This window comes from Rhineura floridana, chromosome 7 (genome assembly GCF_030035675.1).
Source record: "Rhineura floridana isolate rRhiFlo1 chromosome 7, rRhiFlo1.hap2, whole genome shotgun sequence".
Taxonomy (NCBI): domain Eukaryota; kingdom Metazoa; phylum Chordata; class Lepidosauria; order Squamata; family Rhineuridae; genus Rhineura; species Rhineura floridana.
This window is the reverse complement of record NC_084486.1, coordinates 11,448,726-11,471,868: the sequence shown is the minus strand read 5'-3', so window position 1 is coordinate 11,471,868 and position 23,143 is coordinate 11,448,726. Positions and strand designations below refer to the sequence as shown.

Sequence of the window (23,143 nt, the reverse complement as noted above, 5' to 3'; positions counted from 1 at the left end):
AAGGCAGTTTTATTTTATTTAAAAAAAGAAATGATCAAGTATGTAGTCTCTTTGGCTGGCTACACTTTCAAAGGGATGTGAAGACAAAATAGTGGGAGAATAGAGGGGGAAATGTTACAAATCTCTCATTATGCATAAGTATGTTGATTGGTGAGCCTGACGTCAATCTGCAATAGGGATGGGGGAGAATATCCGCTAAATCGGACTTAGTACCGGATTTTGACTGAATCCAACAGACTGTTGTCTTTTCAGACCAGCACTGATTTCTTGCGGCAGACCACAGCTGTAATCAGCACGGCTTTTTCTTCCAAATCCCCCCCAACTGTACTTAATTATCTTCATAATTGCAATCACTCCATTAACTTTCATAGATTTACATAAGGATTTATGTTAAAAATTACGTAATTTTTTTCACTGCCAAAAAACAGCACCAGTGGATCAAATTGACAAGTGCAAAAGGAAAAAGGAACAAAAGCAGATCAGGATTGAATGACAGATTATTCGAATACAAGCGGATTGGAACTAGGCAGCAAACCCCATTCCTAATCTGCACTTACTGACTCCTTTTTGGACCAATATATAATTTATTTACATCTGAAAAATGTAAATCAATTGCCAAATGTTTTATTACTGATCTGAGAGAGCTTGTTTGGCTAAAGAATAGGGTAAAAATGCTTGAAATAAAAAAAATGGGAAAAAATGAATAAACACCTGCACGAAACATGGCACGAAGAGACAAAACTCCATGCTGGAGTTAAAGCCAGGAATGAGTGTCAGTGGAGCAACAAAATTTTTGTGAACAGAGCTCACCCCACAGCCGGAAACCCAACATCGCTTCTGGAGGAGGGTCTATCTGTATACAATCTTAGGCTGTAATTCTGTGTGCACTTAAGTGGCAGCAAGTCCCATTCAGCTGAGATGGGCTTCCTTCTGAGTAAGGATTGCACTGTAAGTGTAATTTTTGAAGAAGCAACAAACTCATTACTTGGTTTAGCGGCAACTGTGGTGTCACCTTTGTCAACTTAGATTATGTCATTTGTAATGAAGAAGGTATCATTTTTAACCATGATAGGGTGACTTTGTTTTTCTTCCTTCTGACAGACTGGTGTTTGCGAAGCTAAAGCTCTTAATGATAGCCATAGAATACAAGTCGGAAAAACGGGAAAGCAGGTATGTAACTGTCCGCAAAACCATTTTCATAATGCACCTTTAATAACTTGGCCTGCTTAGAGTCTTTCTTTTTTTCTGAATGGATCTTTATATCTATGAAAACATTTAAAACCCACTCACTGTGGTATCGTTACACCAGCTCACATAACCCAACCAAATGGCTGCACCATCTCTCCTCCGAACAAGACTCACATGAGGATGGTTGAAAAGAACAGTATATTAATTTCTATTACTTTAAGATCTTTGTTTAAATTTTAGAGTGACTCCCACCAAGCGCACTGTGATAAAGAATTTGACCTTAGCCACCCACAGCCAGAAGTGGCTAACACATGGGACTCCTTGCCACTGCGAGCTTGGAATGCACATAGCAAGTCCCTCTGGGAGAAATGGGACCTGTGATATTGCATTGCTCTCAGGGGGAATTGTAGAGATAAAACATGGCTGTCCCCACTGTTTATATGGAGGCAATCATATTTCTTTCATACAATTCTCTCTGAGAGCAATGGAACAAGTCCCTTTGCTCCCAGGGGGAGTTTCTGTATGTGCTGCTTCAGGATGTGAGCTGTTGGATGTCCTATTTTAGAAGTTTAAAAGAAAAGAGGGTTTCTTTAGAGGAACGGAGGTGGCGCATAACCCTCACACTGCCTTGTAAGTACTTAAACAGATTTGCACACTGCTTCTGTAACTCTGTGCTGCTTTCAGCACAAGGGGCAAATTGCCAGGCAGGAGAGAGATAGATGGAAGAAGGCAAGGCAGAAGGCTGAGTCACACAGTCGTTTCTCAGCCTGGTCAGGAGGACACCAGGGCACCATCCAGGGTCACCTTGGTCGTGAAAAGGGGCAGTGAGCAACAAACACAAGTAATTCATGCTTCTCCCCCACCCACGCACCCCACACATGGGTGTTATCTGAAGGTGAACATGCTCATTTCTCCATCAAGAGAGGCACTTCCTTCACACACACACATCTGGGAACAATGCACATATTGTGACCCAGCTCCCAGGATTCTCCAATGATTATTTCAGGCCAGGGTTTTCTGACCAGCAGGACTCATAGGCCCTGGATCTGCCAGACACTTGTTTGTTTGTTTATTTCATTCCTTTTATCCCACCCTTCCTTGAGGGAGCTCAGAGCATATATGGGATCTCATATCCTGCCCCCCCACTCCTCACAATAACAACACTGTAAATTAGGCTAGGCTGAGAGTTAATGACTAGCTCAAGGTCATCCAGTGAGCTTTATGGCTGAATAGAGATTTGAATACAGGTTTTCCCAATCTAAGAAGATGTGACATAAGAGGCATGTGATATACCGCCTGATCTTTCCCCCCCCTTACTGAAGTGCAGCTCCTGAGACTCCAGAACCAATTGGAGCAGAGGTATTTTTTGGGGGGGGGAGGGGGAACTGCTTAATCCTTTCCCAGATCAAAAGTGATCCTCCAAAACTAGTGTCCCATCTGCAAGGGAGTACAGGAAAGATACTAAATCAATAAACCATTTTTTCTGTGGGTGGAAAACCAGCTTGGCAGAGATTGTCTCAGGAAAATGTTTTTCAGTGAAAGGGCTGCCCACACACAGCACTGGTCCAATCAAATTTAGAGAGTCCTCCTCCTTTCAATTACATTTCAATGAAAATACTTCACTTGTCTTTTTTGTTGTGTTTACATAGCCCTAATTCCAACATTCCGGTTCACTTAGGGATGAGAGGTTCCCTTCCCCCATTTCATTCCTTTATTAATCCATGGATTGGTTCTGTCTTGCATTCCACTCATCCTGAATTCTAGTTTAACTAGGACAATTTCTAAAAATTCTGGAACAGGAACACTTGCTGCAGCTTTCCATTCCTCTTGTTCATTTGCAATCTCCCCCCCCCTTTGTTACCGATGTACATATGTGTATTGAAAAACCTGGGGTAGCCAACATGGTGCCCTTCAGATATTGCTGAACTATGGTTCCCATCATCCCTCACCATTGGCCATGCTCAATAGGCGTTGTAGTCCACAACATCTGGAAGGGAAAAAATTGGCTACCCCTGGATAAAACACTGCAAAAAAGCCAATCTTGATGTAATTGTACATATATTCTCATCCACTTTGGTGTTGTTGTTTTTGCAGTGTTTATCAGTATTGTAAAAAGTTTCTTACTTTGAACTAATGTTTCAGATGGTTCAGATTAGCCCTTCTAAATTACACATCTGTTACAGAAGTGTGTGTAGTTATCAGCAATGATAATTTCTTTTAAAGATTAAATTTCGCTCAGTGCCGAGTATCGCATAATTTCAATACTGACTTTGAAAACAGCCCTTTTGACAAAGCTAAACAGAGTATTGAGGGGAGACCTTGCCAGACATTCGTGTCTTAATGTTGTCCAGTACTCTTTTGTTCCCTTGGCTCAGCATGCCTTTCTCCATCTTCACTTTTACAGACCTCTGCCTCATTTGCCCTTACTGCCTTTTAATCTGATTTGTTGTGGGGGGACTATGGATGCCAGTGAAATTCCTAAGCCAGGCTCAGAAAAGAACATCAGGGGCTCATAAAAGTCCACCTCAAATGAGAGGCAAGCTGTTAAGCCCCACAGATTTTTTTCCCTTTGCTCAAATTGAAATCTAAATGGGAGATGAATTGCTTTCATGGCTGACAAATGCTGTGTACAACCTGAGCAAAACCTTTGTCAGCCAGGGATCTTGGGGGTGATGGCCCCCAAAGACTTCACATACCTCTTACAGTTGGCTCTATGTCACTTTGGGTGCATTTATGTGGAAATGTGGCATGCAAATTGAATAAATAAATAAAATGGAGCCAGGTTGCTCCACTACATTGTACAGGACTAATTTTAAGAAGTTCAGGGGTGAAATCAGAGGGTGGTATCCAAAAGCTGCACTCACATGGATGACCTGCAGAGGGAGGCTTTGGGTCCACATCCCCTATTCACCCCTGCAGCACTTTGCCCCTAGGCCCCATAGGTAACCATTTGTTCTTATGGGGATCAGATATTGCAGGGAGCTGCAGGTTAAAAGATACCTTCTGTAGGTCATGCACAGAGGTGGCTTTTGATCCCCACATCTGTTTTAGCCCTATAGTGTCTTTTTCTTGTCCCCATAGGAACTAATGAAACTTTTATTTTATTTTGTTTATATGCAACTTTATATTTAAAATATACCTAATTTATTTATTTATTGTATTTGTATACTGTCCCATAGCTGAAGCTCTCTTACTAATGGAGTGTACAACATAAAGTTATAAATATAGCAAAGACAATAATTCAAGATAAAATGGAAAAAAGGTAGTACACATACAGTCCCCTCAGAAGGTTATGTGTGCAGGTAAATATAACTGATTAGTTCCAATGGGAACTTGAAAAAAGAATTCAAAGCCAAGACAGGCCCTTGGATTAGATTGGAAAAATTATCCAAGTTCTTCCCATCCACCCACTCTGAAAGAATTTGGGGGATCTGGGAAGTGCACCCATTCCTAGTGGTGACCCACAGTATCTTGCATTCAAAACGTTGTGATACCATCATATCAGATACCATGTGGTGAAATTATTGGCAAAATAATGTGGTTTGCCACAAGTGAATAGCATAAACAGCAGCGTGAGCAAATGAGGATGATGGCAACACAGAAGAAAGAAATAGCTTCAGAAGAACAGGATGGGCAGAGTGATTCAAATGATGGGGAGCTGGCAGGGGGCAGTGGAGGAGGAGCCAGCAAAAAGCTCCATGACATCTGGGGGGCCACTGCATCCAACACCTCCCCGCCCGGCAGAAATATGAGTTGGATTGCGCTCTTAGAGTATGAACATGAGTTTGCAACCGTTGTAGAAAATGGATGTGAATAGGAAGTACCTTTCAACATTCACAAAGCCAAATATGAGTGCAAAGTGAGGAAAAGCAGTTTTGGTCCTGCCCTGATTAGATCCGATAAAGACATCTTACCACTTTAACTAAACTGTTCTTCCTGAAGAGTTTTTATGGTTGAAATGTATTAGATTCTCTGTTTTTTGGCCTATGTATAAAACTTTCTTAGATGATGCTTAAAGATAGTCCTGCTGTGAAGCAACTGTTTTGGGAGAGCCTAGGCCAGTCATTCATTTAAAAGAAACATGCCAAATTTGTCAAACTTTCATAACATTTTAAAGGGTATCTGAAAACACAGATTCAGCAGTATTTGTTATGCTAATGTTTGGAGCAAAAACATGCACGTTTGGTCCTACATATCTCCTGTACCACTCTGCTGACGAATGATATGTAAAAAGGATATATGTGATCCCAAATGTTTGTTTTATGTTGTCAAATACTAATGTCTATTTATTTCAAGGGCATCCCATTTTCAAAAATTTGCAAAGTATTTTCAGCTTCATTCAAATGCGTGCCCAAATAAATATTACTATTGTGCACCCCAATGGTGTATTAGCAAAGGTAAAGCCAATACTGGATTTTGATCAGTGTTGCTCATTAGTAGGTGCTGGTGTGGTAGGGCAGAGCCACCCTGCAGACACCAGTGTTGCTACAGCTTACCTGGACAGGGCAATGATGAGGGTGATGCTGCATGGGTGCACCAGGGGAACCAATCTGGTGCTGCCGCTGGTGCACCCATACAGCTGTGCCCGTTCAGGTAAGCTGCAGTGACAACGGTGTCAGGAGGGTATCACAGTCCCACCCACCCTGGCCACCACTGTTGTTCATCACTAGAATGGACAACACAATACCAACATTCAGAACAATTGCTTACAGAAGATTATTTTGCCCTTGGTTCAAGAATTCCTGCTCTGAGTCTTTGCCGTGATTTCTTTTATTGCCATTTACTGATATATGCATAACAAAGGTACCTTTCCCTGAGCCTCCCTTCAGTAGTGCACTGGACGATCTGTTTTCCTTTTGAGTTAGTGGGATTGATTTTATGCTCTTCAAAGGAATCTGAAATAAATAATTCACCACAGATGACAGGAAATATATTTAAGTTGCATACTAGAGCATACTCTTAGATATTAAGATTGTGATACATAGACCTACCTATAGGCACACCCAAGAGTTTGGGCATGCCCAATGAAATTGTTTAAACTTTTTTTTAGGGGTATTGTGAGAATTTGACCAGGGATACTTGCGTAAGTGAGCATCCTGATTTCTGATGAGCAGAACTGAAAATGGTGTGGCCTATTGTAAACAAGCTGCATCACCACTTTTCCTGCTCCCAGTCCATGGTAAAACTGTTTTCCCATTTTAGTTAGTAGTCTAGGAAATGCTAGCAATGATGTCTAGCTTGCTTGTGTGAACCAACAAGCTAGATCTCCAGTGGCTATTGTCTCCCTATACATTGGACTATCGCAACATTTATCAGCCAAGTCACTGGTCAATAGAGTTTGCTGCCATTAACTGTCTGGCTGAGCCATTCAGAAATGGTGACATAATCCTATCCATATTGGCGTTGTTTGTTCAGTATTCTTTGAAGTCAGTAATAATAGCAGAACCATTAAATGTAGTATATATAATGACACCACCACCCCCATTCCACAATGGTCTCTGGTATTGGGTTTTTTGAAACAGGATAAAAAGAAATAAATGTGTGTATGATCAACATATCACCTTCAAGTATCTCACAAGCTATGGTCTGTTCCACTGAAGTCAGTGGAACTTGATTACAAGAACATCTATTTAAGGATGAGTGTTAGCACTTGGTTGAAAGGGGGCTTCTATCTGCTTTTCCACAGTTTGTATTCTATAGTTTAGGCCAGCTGGACCCACACTGCTGAACTTTTTAAATGGATGCATTTGGTTTGTTTCTTGATGTCCTTGAGCCTCAAGGAAGCCATCATTTTTAACCCAAAGCAGAACTGAAACATCCGGTCTAACAGCACCGTAGAGGAAAAGTTAATCAAATAACTAGCTATTTCACCAGCAGAATACAAATTCCTTCCTCAAATGAAATGTTTACAGTGTCCCCCTCTCTTTTTTTATCAGAGAAACTAAAAACGAAAAGAGAATCAACACCCTTCTCTCTCATATACCCCATGTTTACTCCTCCGTTGAACTTTCTCCCAGTCTCTCCTTTTCATTCGTCCTCATTCTCAGCAGAAAAACCTTTTTTTACCTTCTTCTTTTTTTAAAAAAAGGGGGCAAAACATGTTGCAACCTGTGGAGGACTTGAAATAAAAGGGGTTTTTTTGCCTTTGTTTTGATATCAGTTGATTTGTTATCAAAGTGTTTGATTTGCAATTTTTTTCTTGTCGTTTGCAGAAGCCGAAAGCGGTATGCCCTCTTCGTTACCTTTCCTTACAACCTCAACCCTACCTTCACTCCTTCTAACTTCAGGACTAATCCCTTGCCAAGAATGCAGGAAGATATCTTTGTCTATCTTTCTCTCGATATATGTACATATGTACATGTATATACACATCCATGTGTGCATACATATATATGTGTATCTTTATATATGAGCGCCCCCACAATTTCAAAGAGGAGAGAGAACTCTATAGCAACAGTTTGTTTCTTTGTTGGTTCTTGTGACTCTTGCACTAACTTCTTTGCAGGAATATAGATATATATATATATAGAGAGAGAGAGATTCATATAAATGTGTGTATATATATATATACATCAAATTTTGATCCCAGGCTTTTGACTTAAGATGCCAGAGATACACAAGATTATTACAGTAGAACTGCCTCTCCTGTTCCGTACTCTTTCCTGCACCCCCACTCTGTTTTATGCACTTTCCTTATGTTGCCACAGTGTCTGCTCCCTTTAACCTCTGCGCTGCCCCATTGTCTTTGTTGTATTCGCACCTTTGCTGAAAGATCCCTAGTCTTCCTTCAGCATACGTGTTCCGCACAGTATTTTTCATGTCCTTTAGTTTCACCTTCCATTAATAGGGTACAAATGTGTTGATTTTGTTTTGTTTTTGTTTTTAAGTTTTGGATATAACATTCAGTCAGATTAATTACAATACAGTGCCACACAGAGAAGCAGCTATATTGTTTTATCCATGCACCCTGAGTAGCTCTTTGTACTGCATGTTCATATTCATAGCAACATGGGAGGCCATTTACTGGGGCCTTTGAATGAGTTGGCTTCTTTCCCCCACCTTCTGCTGGCATGTTTTGCATATTATTTTAATGGACTGATATTCAGTGTCCATCTCAAGCTCACATGCCATCCTGCTGTTTTGAATCTGAAATAAGTAAGGCATGAACTACCAAATCCCTTTTATTTCTCTAATGTTATACTAGCCTGAACTTCTTACAGTGCCCACTGGGACCTTCTCAACTTATTTTTATTTCCTCTTGCTTTGTGTTACCCCAACCTTTGTTTTTTTCCCTTTTCCCTTCCTATCTTTCCTGTTCCTGTTTCTCTCATATCATTCTGTGTAGTTTGTAACATTCTTTCTTTTTAGTTCTGATATCCTGTGGATTTGGAGTAGATATGCGAAAAAGAGAGGTAGCTTCCTGTCAGTTTGGCATTATTCATATGATCCAACTGCAGAGAAGTTACTGCAACACTTGGCATCTTCAAGGATCTGCAGTTGTTGCACCTCTTTATTTGGCTTCTTGTTTACTAGTAATGTTAACCTCGTGGTAAAGGCATGCTTAGTAGTGTGAGAAAAGTGTGTGGTTTACAAAGTGCACTGACTTGCTCCCAGAATAAAACAGCATTATGCTTTAAGTTGGTTTGTTCATATTATGTGGCTAATCCAATTCATGAACATGAACAATTTGGATGCTTAATAGCATATTGTATTCAGCACCATTTTACTTAAAACAAGTTTGGACATGCTCTTGGTAAAGGAGCAGATGATGCAATCTGTTGGCAGTTGACATTCTTACCCAAGGGCTTTAACTCCCTGGGAGCAACTCTTGCGATTGTCTGCTTTGGTGATAATGGAGCTTCAGTATTCTGTAGCTTTACGGAGCTGCCTTGTTGTCTGCATTCTCTACAGTGTCTCTAGTGGAATTTTTCTGGCTATATAAAGATGTGGAATCTGTGTTAAGATTAGTCAGAAAAGCCCCAAAGAAAGAAGCAGTAGCTGGGAGACACACAGCTCCCCAGTGAGATGTGTGTGCATGCCTCCCATACTGTTTGACAATATGTTTTGCAAAAGCCATAAGGATAAAAATAAAACACCTCTATCATTCATAATTGCTCTAATGACCGTAGTTCATTTTAAGGAGCTGTTTGCCACATTTTGATCAGGCCTTATCATGGATCATGGATCAGCCCATGGATCAAATCTTTAAAAAGAAAACCAACAGCAACTATGTCTTGACTTTGTGATAATCCTCATCAAGAACATCCCATGTCTAATAAGTTAAATACAACTATTGCAATATAATGGTGAATAATATATTTGTTGTGTTCTTAATTGCATGGGGAATGGTACAGCACATCTACCGTATCATGGAATTGCTCGTTTTTGCTTTTGTTACTCATCCCATCAAAAGTTTGCTATTTGTCCTATACATGAACTCAGAATATACGTACATAGGACTTATGTGTGTCTTGGTGTGCATTTGGGCCTACCAGACCGTTTCTACAGACTTGAGGCAGGAATTGGTCTGTAACTGGGGATGCCAACTCTGGACACAAAGATATTCTTCTGCAACTTTCCTAGCTGCATGACAGTGATAAATTTGGAGGTACAGCTTTCCTCTACATAATTCATACCTGCTGGATCTGTCCCTCCTACGACATACTCAATAGCACAGTAATTAATTATGCATATTCTTTAGAAAGCTCAAGTAGCTTACATGGGGTTCCTTGTGGCCTGTTGTCCAATCCTAGTTTAGATCTACATGCCTTTAGCGTTCCTGTTGTTCAAGACCTGATAGATATTGTTGAATTCATCTTTAGTGGGAAACTGCATTTGACAGCAGTAGATTTAGAATGTAACCTATAGTTTCAAATCTGGATTGTCTGATGTAAAGTTTGAATAGATGTGTCAATATTTAAAATTTGCCAAGATTTTGATAATTCCCCCACCCCCCAGTATCTAATTTATAGTACACTTAGGCTGAAATCCTATACAAGTGAACTGGAAGTATATTCCATTGAACTGAATGATGATTACTTCTGAGTAGACATGCTTAGGATCACACTTTTAAAGGCTCCAATCCTGTGCACACAATATGTGAAAGTAAATCTCATTAGACTAAATGGGTATTACTTCTGAGTAAACATGGATACAATTGTGAAACCCCAGAAGTCAAAGGCTGTGGGATAGAGCAACAGTCTCATAGCACCTTCTGGGACTTACCCTCCAAGAGAAGCTAGAGACACTGGAGCACAGTACCCCAACATCCCATACCTGCCAAATAGCCCAGAAGGATATTGCTTATTATATCAAATGGTTCTGAAAGGTCTGGAACAAGGTAGCACACACACCCTGTCCAGTTCTCAGCCTGTCATCCACTCTGGCAGCCAAGGCAGTTTTGGTGCCAGAGGTCTAAAACCAATTTGAAATTAATCTGCATAATCAGCATAATACAGAATAACTTGGAAATTTGAGCACCACAAGAAGCCCTAAGACTTTGTCCATGTATGGAATGTTAGAAATTAGTGATTGTTTGCATTTTTAGATTCCAAATAAGACTTTCTTAAGAGCACTCTCATCACACCTTCCTTTAAATCTTCAAGGATCTTCTCTTCTCTTGGGGAGGCATTCACTTTTCCAGATCAGACAGGGTAACTGTGACTGATCAAATATGCCAGGAAGCATAAGGATCAAGCGGACACATGATAGGCCTCACTTGACCAAGAATCTTCAGGCTTTGTAAACTGAATAGAATCTATATAACCACAACATCAAGTTGGCATAAATAATTTGTGGATTATAGTAAGTCTTTAGGGAGTTTTATTATCCACCTGAAATTGTCTGATTTGATATATTAGTTTTTGGCACATGATATGTCAGTGTATGGTGAAAATAGCTGGGATTGATATTTCTTATCACCAGTCCCACATTTTAGCAATCCACATCCAGCTTTCCTTTCACCTTAGATATAGTGTGTGCTCCTTGTAAAACACTTTAGCATCCCTTTGGATCCAACATTTTGTCCTTCCCAATTGTCTTTTTGAAAAACACTACCTCCTGTCATGAATATTTATTCAAATATAGCCTATGTATACCAGAGCCAAGTTGGACATGCAGGACAATGCCCCACCATGGATATTCCAGCCACCTTATCCTGAACTTTCATTTTTCATTTTTTTAAAGGTCTGTAGCCCTTTTATTTGTGGAGGCAACAGGAAAAACATGCAGGCAATATTTCTACTCTTAAAGATTTGTTTAACTCTCTTTCCCTGATAAAATTCTCTAGCTGTACTGCAACTCTTTCTTGCTTCATTTGAAATTCCTTGAACAGGAACCTTCACAATTCATCCTGAATTCATTTCAGTTTTGGCACAGTGGTAACTAGCCCTCAGTTTTATCAGCTTTGCCCACTACCAAGTGGGTATTTTACTTCAGTTCCACCAGAATATCCAGGGCTGGTGAGAGATACATGACAACTACAGCGTAGCTTATATAACAACCTGCATTTATGTTTCCTGTGTGGGTCCAAAGAAGAGAAGTGGAAAAGTCACCTGAGATAGTTTGCTAGTTGTAGTTTTAAAAAAGCAAACCTATTTTGCTTCTTCTAAAATTTCTTCAATGTTTTGCCCAAGTAGGAACTTCCAGATTTGATGTTTGCTTCAGGTGAAATTCAGTGGCAACTCCAATTCTACTCATTTGCTCTGTAAGAAGTAAACATCTTTCTACTTTCCAGGGTTCTGGCCAATTAGTGTAAAGGCACTTATATGATTGGCAGGTAACTGAAGCAATGATGTCATCTTTCATTACTTTCTATTGCATGTATTGATCTGTGAAGGAGAAGGAGGTGGATTTCTGTGCTTCCTTTCCCTGTTAATTATATCAGTTATTTTGCTCCCAGTAGAAAAAATAACACAGATACTAGATATTGCAGGCATTTCAGTAAATCTGAAATAAGTCCTTGCTTCCCAGCATTGTTTCTAGCAATACGATGTGCTGCAGAATCTCTTGCACGTATTAAAGTTTTCCAAGTGAACAATTTAGCAGTAAATTTGAAAACAGCAACAACAATCCCACAACAACTCTGGAAGGATACTGCCAGGAAACTGTACCATGTGTGGCCAGCACTGTTTGTGCCATGTGTTCATACGTATGTGCTTTAACTGTCCTCCTATTAACTTCATCCCTTTAAAAACATGTTTTCTGCTAACTCATATTGCATGGATGTTAACTCTCCTCTGACTTGACAAAGATGAAGCGGCAGAATAAACACTTTCCTTACACCAAAGTATTAAACTACTTGGAAAACTCTGAGGCTTTGCCACAAAAAGGGATAAGCTCCAAAATAGTTCAGATGATCCAGTCAATTGATAAGATAGCATTGGTTCAGTTTCACAGATTGCCTTAAGGGAGTGGAGCTGTTGGAGGAAAATGGCTACTACAGGAACACAAAAGTGTAACCATAATAAATTTTAAAAGTATAATCTGAAACATTGCCTCTTATCTTCTATCACAGCCATAAAGAGAGAGAGAGAGAGAGAGAAGAAGTAAGGGTTGCTTGGCATTTCACAGAACAAACTAATTTTCTGAATTCAGAAGAACAAAGTAGAAATTTTAATGGCAGGAATTAGTTAACACAGGCTGTAAACACTCTAGTTGCCAGATCAAAGTGTTTCCATTAGCTACATCCAGAGGGAGAACTGGCTGATCTGCCTTTGAGTTGCAAAATCTCTTTGAAGCCATTTAAAAAAAAAAAAACCTCAAGCTGCTCCCACCAGGTTCAACAGTAAAAAGGGGTGGAGTTTGAGTAGCATCATGTGCCCCGGTTTTCAGAAGAGAGAGGTAGAGATGCAGTGAAACCGGCAGAACAGTGAGTGTGTCTCTACCCACAGACAGAACACAGTGCTATATTAACATTTAAACTCTCTGCTATTATTTATGCAAAGGTTCGTGCTGGGGATACCCCCCCCAGGTCCCAAATACATTCCTAGGGAGTTCTAAATTGGAGTAAGAGAGCCTGATTTCTCATGGGAAGGAGTTGGGGCAGGATAAGTATTCATGCACACCCATGGTCATCAGGAGATTAGCATATAACATCAGGGGAAGAGTAATCCAGTCTTCATCATTACTAACATGCTAAAGCTCCCATCCTGATATTCATCCTACATAACATTAACATAATGAGCCAGGAATTCTGAAAAGGTATATTATACAGTATAAGAAAGACATAGCCATTTATCAAGTGGTACCTTTCCACTGAATGTTTGCATTCAGCCAGTAAGCCAGTGGTCTGTGCTGTTCTGCTGTGCTGAAGATAATTTTATTCCATCTCCAGGTGTTGAAATTGAGATTAAAATTAACCATTGGTTGGATAAGAGACACAACTGGTTTGCCAAATGTTTACATGCCCACAAACCATTGCAAGTTAAACACTGACCAAATGCTATCTGTATTCACCCTACTTCCTGCAAGCCCTGTGTAGTTGCAACACTGGGTCCAAGACTCCTGCCCTGGCACTAAGGTTTGCACTGATTGTTGCCCAAAGTCCAAAATACTACATATTGATGGTCACACCTGAGATTCACAGGGGTTGCACAATGTAATTAGTCATAATTCCCCTTCTTCAAGTATACCTGTTTTCATTTTCCAGAAAGGATGAGTAATTTATTTTTATCCATTGGCGACGCGTTGAAAAGGAGCTTTGGGATGGAGGAATTATTAACCATTATGCTCATTTATGTTTTCTTTAGCAACAGTAACTAGTTGTCTTGTACCATTCCCCTGGAGTATATATGTGTATTGTACTGTAAGTAATGTGAGATATAGAGATAGGGGGCCCATTAATAATGTCCCTCTTTCCAAAGAAATTGACATGAAGATGTAAGATGTGTGAAAAAGAGAGCCTTTTCCAAGCATCTCTTTTCCTTGGGAATCACTTCTCTTTACATCAATCATTATGATTTTGTCAGCCTTTAATGTGGAGCAAAAAATCAAAGCTTTTCTGAGAAGCTTTGTAGTTTTTTTCCTTCCTTAATTTAAGATATGCAGTCCCTATCATGAGAGTTGAGTTATATGATTTTTGCCATAATTTTGTCTTTGAATTTTAAGTACCTTTAATATTCTTTATCTTGGATCCCTGGTCAGATTTTAAAATTTCAATAAATATGGCTTCCAGACTTATTATTTGGATTTTCTCGACTAATGGGCCCCCTATAACAGAAGAAAGATAAACGATTTGTTTGATTTCACAACTGAAAAGCAGCATGACTTCATAGTGTTGTCTTCTTGGTTTTTGTTTGTTTGTTCTTGTTTTGTTTTGTTTTATCGGACAGTATATTAATCAATCCTGGAAACCATGTGAAGATTCAGGAGGGTACTTTAGGATTCTTCATTGCAAGCGATGCCAAAGAAGTAAAAAGGTAATGCTTTCTCGGTTTTTGTTGTTGTTGTACCCTAGATATGCCTAATCTTCTATTTCTTTATTTGTGTGTGCGTAGGTGAACAGTATATGTTGCAACTTAAAACTATCTGAGATGATTAAGTCAACTTTGCCAACAACGTTTCAGAATCTGGTCCAACCTAAATTTCCTTTGTCTGGTGAGGAATGGGGCAAACCCTTAAGAATGCACATAAAAGATAAAGAAGGCCTTTATCCAGCATTTTGTTTCCAGTAGCAGCCAGCCTTATGCGTCTGAGAAGCCCACACACAGGACATGGACGGAAAAAATACTAAAACAGACAAAATTATACTGTACGCTACAGATAGCAACTTGCCTTGTTCATCCCTCTCCAAAAGCTTGGACAAACTAACTCTGAAAAATTAACTATGTCGGTGCCAGAGACACCTTAAAGGGAAGGGCATTCCAAAGGCAGGGCACCACAGTGGAGAAAGCACTTTACCATGTGCACTGTGCCATGTGTTTTGACTTAAAACAGGATAACAAGGAGAGCCCCCACACTAATCTTAGTACATGGACTGACACCATGGTATAGGGAAGAGTGTTCCTTCAAATATTTGGACCCCAAGTCATTTAGGTTTTCTTAACATCTTGGAATTGTACTTGGAAACATGTAGGAAACTAGTTCTTCAGGACCAGTGTTACAATGTTCTAGGTATGACCCACTGGTACTTGCATTGTGCACTAATTGCAGTCTCTGGACCATTTTCAAGGGCACCCCCACATAGCAGTAATCCATTCAGAAGGTTATCAGAGCATGAGTTACTGTGGCAAGGCTATTTCTGGCCATAAGCTGTTCATAGCTGGCAAACCAGCCACAGCTGGTAATTTTTTACCTCAGTATGCATTATTTTGCACTTGCTTACACTGAATCTTACTTAAACACGTCAGATATTGTACAAATGGTATCATATGTGAGCCTAGGAATCCTTCACCTGATGCATGTCATTCACTCTTTAGGGGAGGAAAGAATTGCATGTCTCAAGTAAATAATGTTCACTTTAACGATGATCTGTTACTTAGTTTTATGTTTTAATGCTGTACATCACCCTATTTTATGATACGTGGTATATAAATACTTTTACAAATAAATATAAACAAAAAATAATGCCTACATCTGTATGCACAGTCTCCATAACTCACACATGACATTATTAAGCACGTGAACTTCTGCAACATTCCCAGCCCCCACCATGGTGCAAAATATCTGTACATAGTTTCAGATTTTATGTTACCCAGAGTTTGGACATATTTGGCTTTTAAAAAGGCAGTTCATATGGAGGAGAGTCATTTAGCCCTAACCCAGGATATCTGCCATAATATTATTTTTATTTAATAATAAAAATATTTATATACTGCTGTTCATGAAAAAAATCAAAGCGGTTTGCAATATATATACACGATAAAATCATATAAAAATTTAAAACCAGAAAACTAACTGTTGCAGAAAGATACCTTCTCATAAGCCTGGTGACAGAAAAATTTTCAGCAGGCATTTGAAAGTCAAAACAGAAGGTGCCTGCTGAATCTCTATTGGCAGAGCATTCCACTGGACTGGGCCAATGATACAAAATGCTTGATTTCTTGTTGTCAAATGAGCCTCGCCAACTCGGGATGACTGATGATGCTCTTGCAGATGATCTCAGTAGCTGAGCTGGGGTCAGATGGTCTCTAAGGTACCTTGGACCTAAGCTGTTGATAAATAATAATGCCTTGGATCAAGAGACCCCACTGTGCAGGCAGGAAGTTGCCAATTCCCCCTTCTCCATTTTTACGATCTAGGGAAAGGGGTTCAAAAGGGGCCCTGACCTTCTGCCAGTTTTGGAGACATGGAGGGTTGCAGAAAAGAGTGAATAGGTCACACGCACATACCCTGTATGAGTAGGATATCTTTCACTCGCATAGAGGAATCTTTAAGTCCAAGACAATATTTGTAAAGCACCAGAGGTGTCTAGGAACTGTAACTGCAAGAATAATAATAATAATTATTATTATTAAATTTATTTATACCCCGCCTTTTGGCCAAAGGCCCTCAAGGTGGCTTACAAAGAAAAATAAACACAAGTATAAAAATACAACAATAAAAGCAATGCAATTTACAAATTAAACTAAATAACAAATAACATTAGAAAAAACATGTTAGAGTCCTTGGCAAATAGTCAAACCAGAAACAACTCTGTGCCCTATTAGCCTTGAGCACTATGCATAACCGTCTGTAATACCTGGCCCCACAACATGATCTCATTTTCTGTGTTTACATAGCTCATGTGCTTGGATAGTGAACGAACTAAACTAAGATACCTGATTTTCTAATCCTAAGAGGTCTCTTATTTCTAGTTAATTTGTAAAATGGCTGACTGTAATGAAGAGACAATGACTTCGTTCAGGGAACGAGTACACATGACTTAACTAGAAGTGTTTACTGGGCTACTTAAAAAGTTTTAAAATATGGTCCCACTAACACATTAGATTGATTACATGTTGATTTATTAAAGCAAACAGTTTCATGTACAAAATTAGTACATTTCCCTCAGTTTTCAGCCTCACATTGTTGTTCATAGCATGAAAGGCAGGTCTGTGTTCTTCTCTCCATGCCCAAAGTAGATGTAGCCATGTTGTTTAGTATTGGGAACATGGTAGAATGTGAGTCCAGGCCATAGCAAGCTTCGTAGTACTATCACTCTGCATTTGTTTCATTACAGTATCTGAATTCCACCAAAATATTAAGCTATATGAAACTAAGTGGAACAAATGACCTTATATATCTTCTGCTGCCTGTTTTTCTTGCTTTTTTTTTTAAGTCATGGGGCTTTGAATCAGCAATTCCCCTGCCAAGAACAGCGTTTCCATCTCTTGTGTGTTTGGATAATAAAGTCACTTTGGAGGCTGCTTTCCAAGATGAAAGCTGGATGATCTGATTCACCGTGTCATATTTATTAACCGTTCCCCCAATTATTTTCAAGTTAAATTTATTAAAAGAAGCACGAACTTGAATCACCCGGTCTTGTGTTTGAAATTAATTGTCTTGTAGCAAACATTTCCTTTTTTAAATATCTAAACCGTTCAAAAGATTAAAAGAAATTAGTGCTGGCATGTTTCATTAATTTGACACTTGTAGCAAGGAGGAAATGTGGGACTAATTTCATTTGTATGGATTAAGAAATGTGTCAGTTTTTCCATTCTCCCTCCCTCTCTAGGGCATTTTTTTACTGCAAGGCCTGTCACGATGACATCACAGATCCCAAAAGGATAAAAAAATGTGGCTGCAAACGACGTAAGTAATGTCCCCCCCCCCCAGTTTTCCTACTCTACAAGAACTGTTAAGCGTTAAGGAACCTCTTTAAATGTATTTCTACATTTTGTATAGTGCTAGAGAGAAGCTAGGATGTACCAACACAGCTAATAACAGTCTCTGGCAATATCCAAGGCAGGCATATTTTTAAAATTAAATTTCACGCCGTTTGGTCACGCATCATCATCCTTTTTTGGGATCCAAGCTAACGAAGTTTAGATAATTATAACGTTATGTGTAGCTGTCAAAATTATCTATAAACACTTAGTGTTTTCTCATCCCCCCCCCACGCACATTGCATGCACACACAGCAGTGATGAAATAGACAGTGCTCAGCACATTAGTTCCCATTTAAATGGGCTTCATGGAGTTCTACCAAATTGAGGTTTTTAAAATTGGAGTGGCTAACCCTGTGGCCCTTCAGATGTTGTTGGACTCCAACTTGGATCATCCCTAGCCAGCACAGCCAGTTATCAAAGAATATGCAAGTTATAATCCAACAACATCTGGAGGGCCACAAGTTAACCACCCCTGCTCTAAACTAGTTAGTATTCAGGCCAGTTTATGTCATCAGCAGAATCAAGTGACAACACTTTTCCTGAACTGTACCACCTCGGCTTGCATTTGAGAGCTGTGGGTTGCATGTTTGAATGGTTCTCAAGAATAACAAAATCATCCCTGCATATTTCTTCCTATCTTTCTTATTTGCATGTTGTTTTTCCAGAGCTTGGAAAAGTTACTTTTTTAAACTACAACTCCCATGAGCCCCAGCCAGCATGGCCACTAGGTTGGGCTGATGGGAATTGTAGTTCAAAAAAAGTAACTTTTCCAAGCTCTGTGTTTTTCCAAGCACAGCGAGCAGGGAGTTTTTTTGGAAGGAGGAAAGAATGCAGCCCTTATCACAGGCTGAAGTGGTGTAACCCAGAAAAGAAAAGAAAAGCTTTACCACAATTCTGCTGATCATATAATCTGCTCCTTTAGATGAATGCTGCAGATGACATATTTGTGTCACTGGCCATTCAGAAATATTATGACAGATAGATAGATAGCAGAAGGACACAGGAGAACAAACATTTTGGGTGTCAAAGAGAGGAAATTAAAGAACTGGAAATTAATCCTCCAACATGCCTTCCACCAGAAGGTGGATCTAAAACCATAGGAAAGCTTTTGGAGGACCAAACTGACAGCCTCCTGCATATAGGCAATAGTGTAGTGATTACAAGCATCAGTCACTCTGGTGAAAGAAAAACTGTTGGACAGACGCTACAAGAAAATGAAGGATGGCAAAGGAGGAAGATGTCAGAAGCATTGTACTGAGCATAGAATCAACCAGCCAGGTTGGGAGAGTAGAAGGGAGGAAAGGTATGGGTAGCTAAATTAAATCTTGTTTCCTTTGATCATTTCCCCACAGTGCAATTCTATGCATGTCTACTCAGAAGTGAGTCCCACTGATTCCAATGAGACTTACTCCCAGGTAAATCTGTATAGGAGTGCAGATCCAATCTAAGGCTGCAATCCAATACACACTTACCTGGGAGTAAGTCCCATTGAATTCAGTGGACCTGAGTAGATATGTACTGGATTGCAGCCTAAGTCTCCTTATTTGTGTGTGAGCCCATATGCAGCCCACACATAGGCCAGAATTGCATATTATATTGCGAAGTTGCATTTCTGAGTTGTGTGCTTGCAATGCAAATATAGGTTTGGAATTTGGGAAGAGGGTTTGCATTGGGACAGAAACCAGTTTTGTCTTCCACCTGCTGGATCTGCCTGCACATTTCCCCTACCAAAACCCACTTTATAGCAGGAAAGCGGCAGCAGGGTTTGGAAAGGCAACTTGGCCACATAACTGTGAAGTTCCAGGCACAAAGTTCCAGTATTTCGAAGCATATGGAATATAAGTGATCCCTCATGACAAAATAACCAGTGCTTAATTATGCATGATCAAATCCCATTGATTCCAATGGATATAATCTAGAGCTCAGTGTAACTGGGCTCTTACTTGTAAACTGGTTAAGGCATTGCCAGTGAACAAAGACTGTTGAGAGTTGTTTGCAATTTTGTGTGTGCCCAGCAGTAATGTATGATGAGAGAGAGTGAAGATAAGCCACTCCACCTTCCAGCTGCCATCCCTGTTGGCCTCCACAAATGAACATTTTGTAATGGGGAACGTGCTCTACTCGTTTAGGCTCCCTGTGCAATTTAGAACCCTAGAAAATCAGGTTTTTACATTGCAGGGGAATGTACACAAGTAGAAAAGGCTCCCCACTGCAGAAGGATTATAGTGTCAGAGAGTGGGACAGCGGGGGGGGGGACGACGACGACGACTTGTCTCCACTCTTCCTCATCTCGTGATGATTTTAGAATCCTTAAAGGGAAACCATACATTAGGCACCAAAATTATGATAACAGTTAACATCTCTGTTTTGTTTAGTATGTCACTGCCCAAACTTTGCCTTATATTAAAAGACAATACATGGTTATGCATAGATCAGACATGTATGTATACACTATAAGAACCTTTATACTGCTTTCTCAGAGCAGTATACCAATGGTTTTCAAAGTGTCTTCTGGGAACCCTTTCCAAATGAATGGGTCTTTTGAGAAACCTCTGCATGTTTGCCACAATAGCCTTGCATGTACTGGAGAGGATTTGGGGAAGAATTCTACAACATGCACTTATTTCACTCATTTCATGCTGACCATATATCATTGCTGCTCTACATAAACAGAGAATGTTCCCCATAACACAACAAGAATTCCCTGTGGGTGTGCATTGCAGGGGAAGATCAGTATTGGAGGGCAAGCTTTCTTTCAAGAATGTATATCTTCACACTATATATGATAAATCTTTTCATGATCTTCTCACTGAGGAGACAGCTAGTAAGCTTCCAAGAAACCCCAGCGTTCCCAGCAAGCCACTGATGCAGCTCAGTCATGCTGGTGACAGCTCTTCAATCCAGCCCTCAAACAGCAAGCCTGGGGTCTTGCTACCCGAGATTCCACTCCCTCCCCAAGCATCTCTGAACCTGTAGACCATCTACTCTCCCACTGAGCTATCTGTAAATTGGCAGAGGCACTGAGAATGCTAGCACCATCTGGTGAAAGTTATGTAAATACTGCACATGAATAGATGGAAGGAATCTAATTAATTTCAGTTGGATTTTAGGAGTCTTCATTGTGTACAGGATTGCAGGCCATGTGAGGAGAAAAACATGTCAATGGAGACAGGAGGAATCTTTCCAATGTCTCCTCTCCCACTCCTTTCCATCCCACTTCTTTGTGTGGAGGAGAATTTGACTAATCTGTTGTAAAATGTCAAATAGGTAGATTAGTACTGACAATGGACTCTATAAAGCTGCAAGATTTGGACTTTTGCTACATTCTCTACTCAGTTCATCACCTTTAGTTATGATGGCAATGAAAGTGAACTTCTCCTGTCCCTGCTCTCCCCCTGCCCCACGTGCACACACATTTTTGCTTTTGCTAATTAATGAGCATCATAATAAAAATCAGAAACATTGAATGGAAATTATACATCAGAGGAAACGAAGGCATGAGAATAAACCTGTATGTACAGGTGAATGAAATATGAAATAATATCTTTTTTCATGGAAATCTTAATTATTATGGCATTAATTACATTCAGCTTCCTGGGATAGTTGAAAGCGGTGTCCTTTAATAATGCATCTGAGGTTTCACATCCCTTCAGATGCTGTCTGAACATTAGGTTCAGTATTGTCAGAGTCTAAAAGTGAGCCTGACCTACATAGCTATTTGTCCAAACCTGTTAGGCCTAGTATTAATAATTCAGCACAGAGCTCTGCAGCTCCACAAAGCCAGAGATAATTAGAGTAACTGGGCTTTCCTTTCACAGCTCCCCCCCCCCATCCTTCCTCTCCACATTCCTTAAATAATCTGTAGACTTTCATGTGATGCTGTCCAAAAAGAAATTCTGGTGTGAAAATCCTGTGCTCCAGATGATTGTGGTACCCTCGTGATATATTCTGCTTTTAGTTGTGTTCTTGTTTTAATTTCATTACAGCTTTCCAGCAAGGAGCAAGTATTAATAGATAGGTACATCTTGCAGTTAGATAAATATACCTTTACTAGGAGTGCAACATTTAGTTGATTTAACAAGAGATCTTTTGGACAATATAAACAGCTGCCCCAGATTAATTTGGCAGCGCTTTTTTACAAAAAATTGGTCATGTCTAATACAAGTGCTAATGAGTATTGTGTTACCTTTCTCTCACATGGATCCCTGTTATAAGATAATGCCTGCTAAGTTACTATGAAATGTGTGCATGCATCATCTAAAAACAAAGAATGTTCTTTTTATCCCCTGCATAATGGTTGTTTTATTCATATTCAAATGTTTGCTGATTGACTCTATTAGTTAATAGAGTGATCAACAAAAAATTACATGATTGATTTCTGTAACTGAACGACTGTCCCGAAGTTGATATTTGCTACAGCCACGCTGAGATGAAAGTTCCGATCCTGGATGATATAATCACTCTGGTTTCTTCTTCTTGTATTAACTAATTTAGTATAATTATGTAATGCTTCCCCTCTGCCTCCCCCAGCTGTGATGCTTCCTTCCAAAAGGGGGCTATTAAACCCCTGAGGTACAGATCATGAGTACACTGATAATGTTTGAAGGATATTGCATTAACTTGTGATAATTGACAATGTTTTGGTTTATTTTTCCTCTTGCTGCCTTGGAACACGGCCCCTACTATATTTTAACTACACACTGGTAGTGATCTATTGTGAGTAAAAACGGGCTCCTTGTAGCCCAGAGTGCAACCCAGCCTGTCTTTCTTCCAGTAGAGAGTATTCATTTGTTCAGTATTCTGATTCTTTTCTTTATACTTTTATGTTGCATGTACCAGTGGTGTCCCATACCAACACCTTTCCCATTCTTTATACCCACATGGGTCAGGGCAACGTTGAAGAAAATACAGCAGTCTTTCAGCTTGTTTCCCCCTGGCCTCTTCTCTTACTTTTTCTTCCCTTACCCACCCAACTGTATTTTTTTCCTAGTTGTAAGTCAGACATTTATTTCATCCCCAAAACTTCAAACGTCTCTAATTCCTTATGTACTATTAGGCTGAGAGAAATTACCATCCCTGTTTGCAGCATAGCTACACTACAAAGTAGGTTAACAGTCAGCCATCCCTCTGCCCAGGGCACCTTGGGA

At 39.8% G+C, this 23,143-nt stretch overlaps 1 protein-coding gene across 10 annotated transcripts in view; it reads left to right on the top strand.

Annotated features, from left to right (window-relative positions):
* KCNMA1 (potassium calcium-activated channel subfamily M alpha 1) overlaps positions 1 to 23,143 on the top strand; it is an 848,545-nt gene that overhangs the window by 647,156 nt on the left and 178,246 nt on the right. For all 10 annotated transcript variants that reach the window (XM_061634884.1, XM_061634892.1, XM_061634879.1 and 7 more), the window contains 3 exons: positions 1,102 to 1,170; positions 14,520 to 14,606; positions 17,843 to 17,919. In XM_061634884.1, the coding sequence (XP_061490868.1) occupies positions 1,102 to 1,170; positions 14,520 to 14,606; positions 17,843 to 17,919 (233 nt within the window). The remainder of the gene's footprint in view (positions 1 to 1,101; positions 1,171 to 14,519; positions 14,607 to 17,842; positions 17,920 to 23,143) is intronic.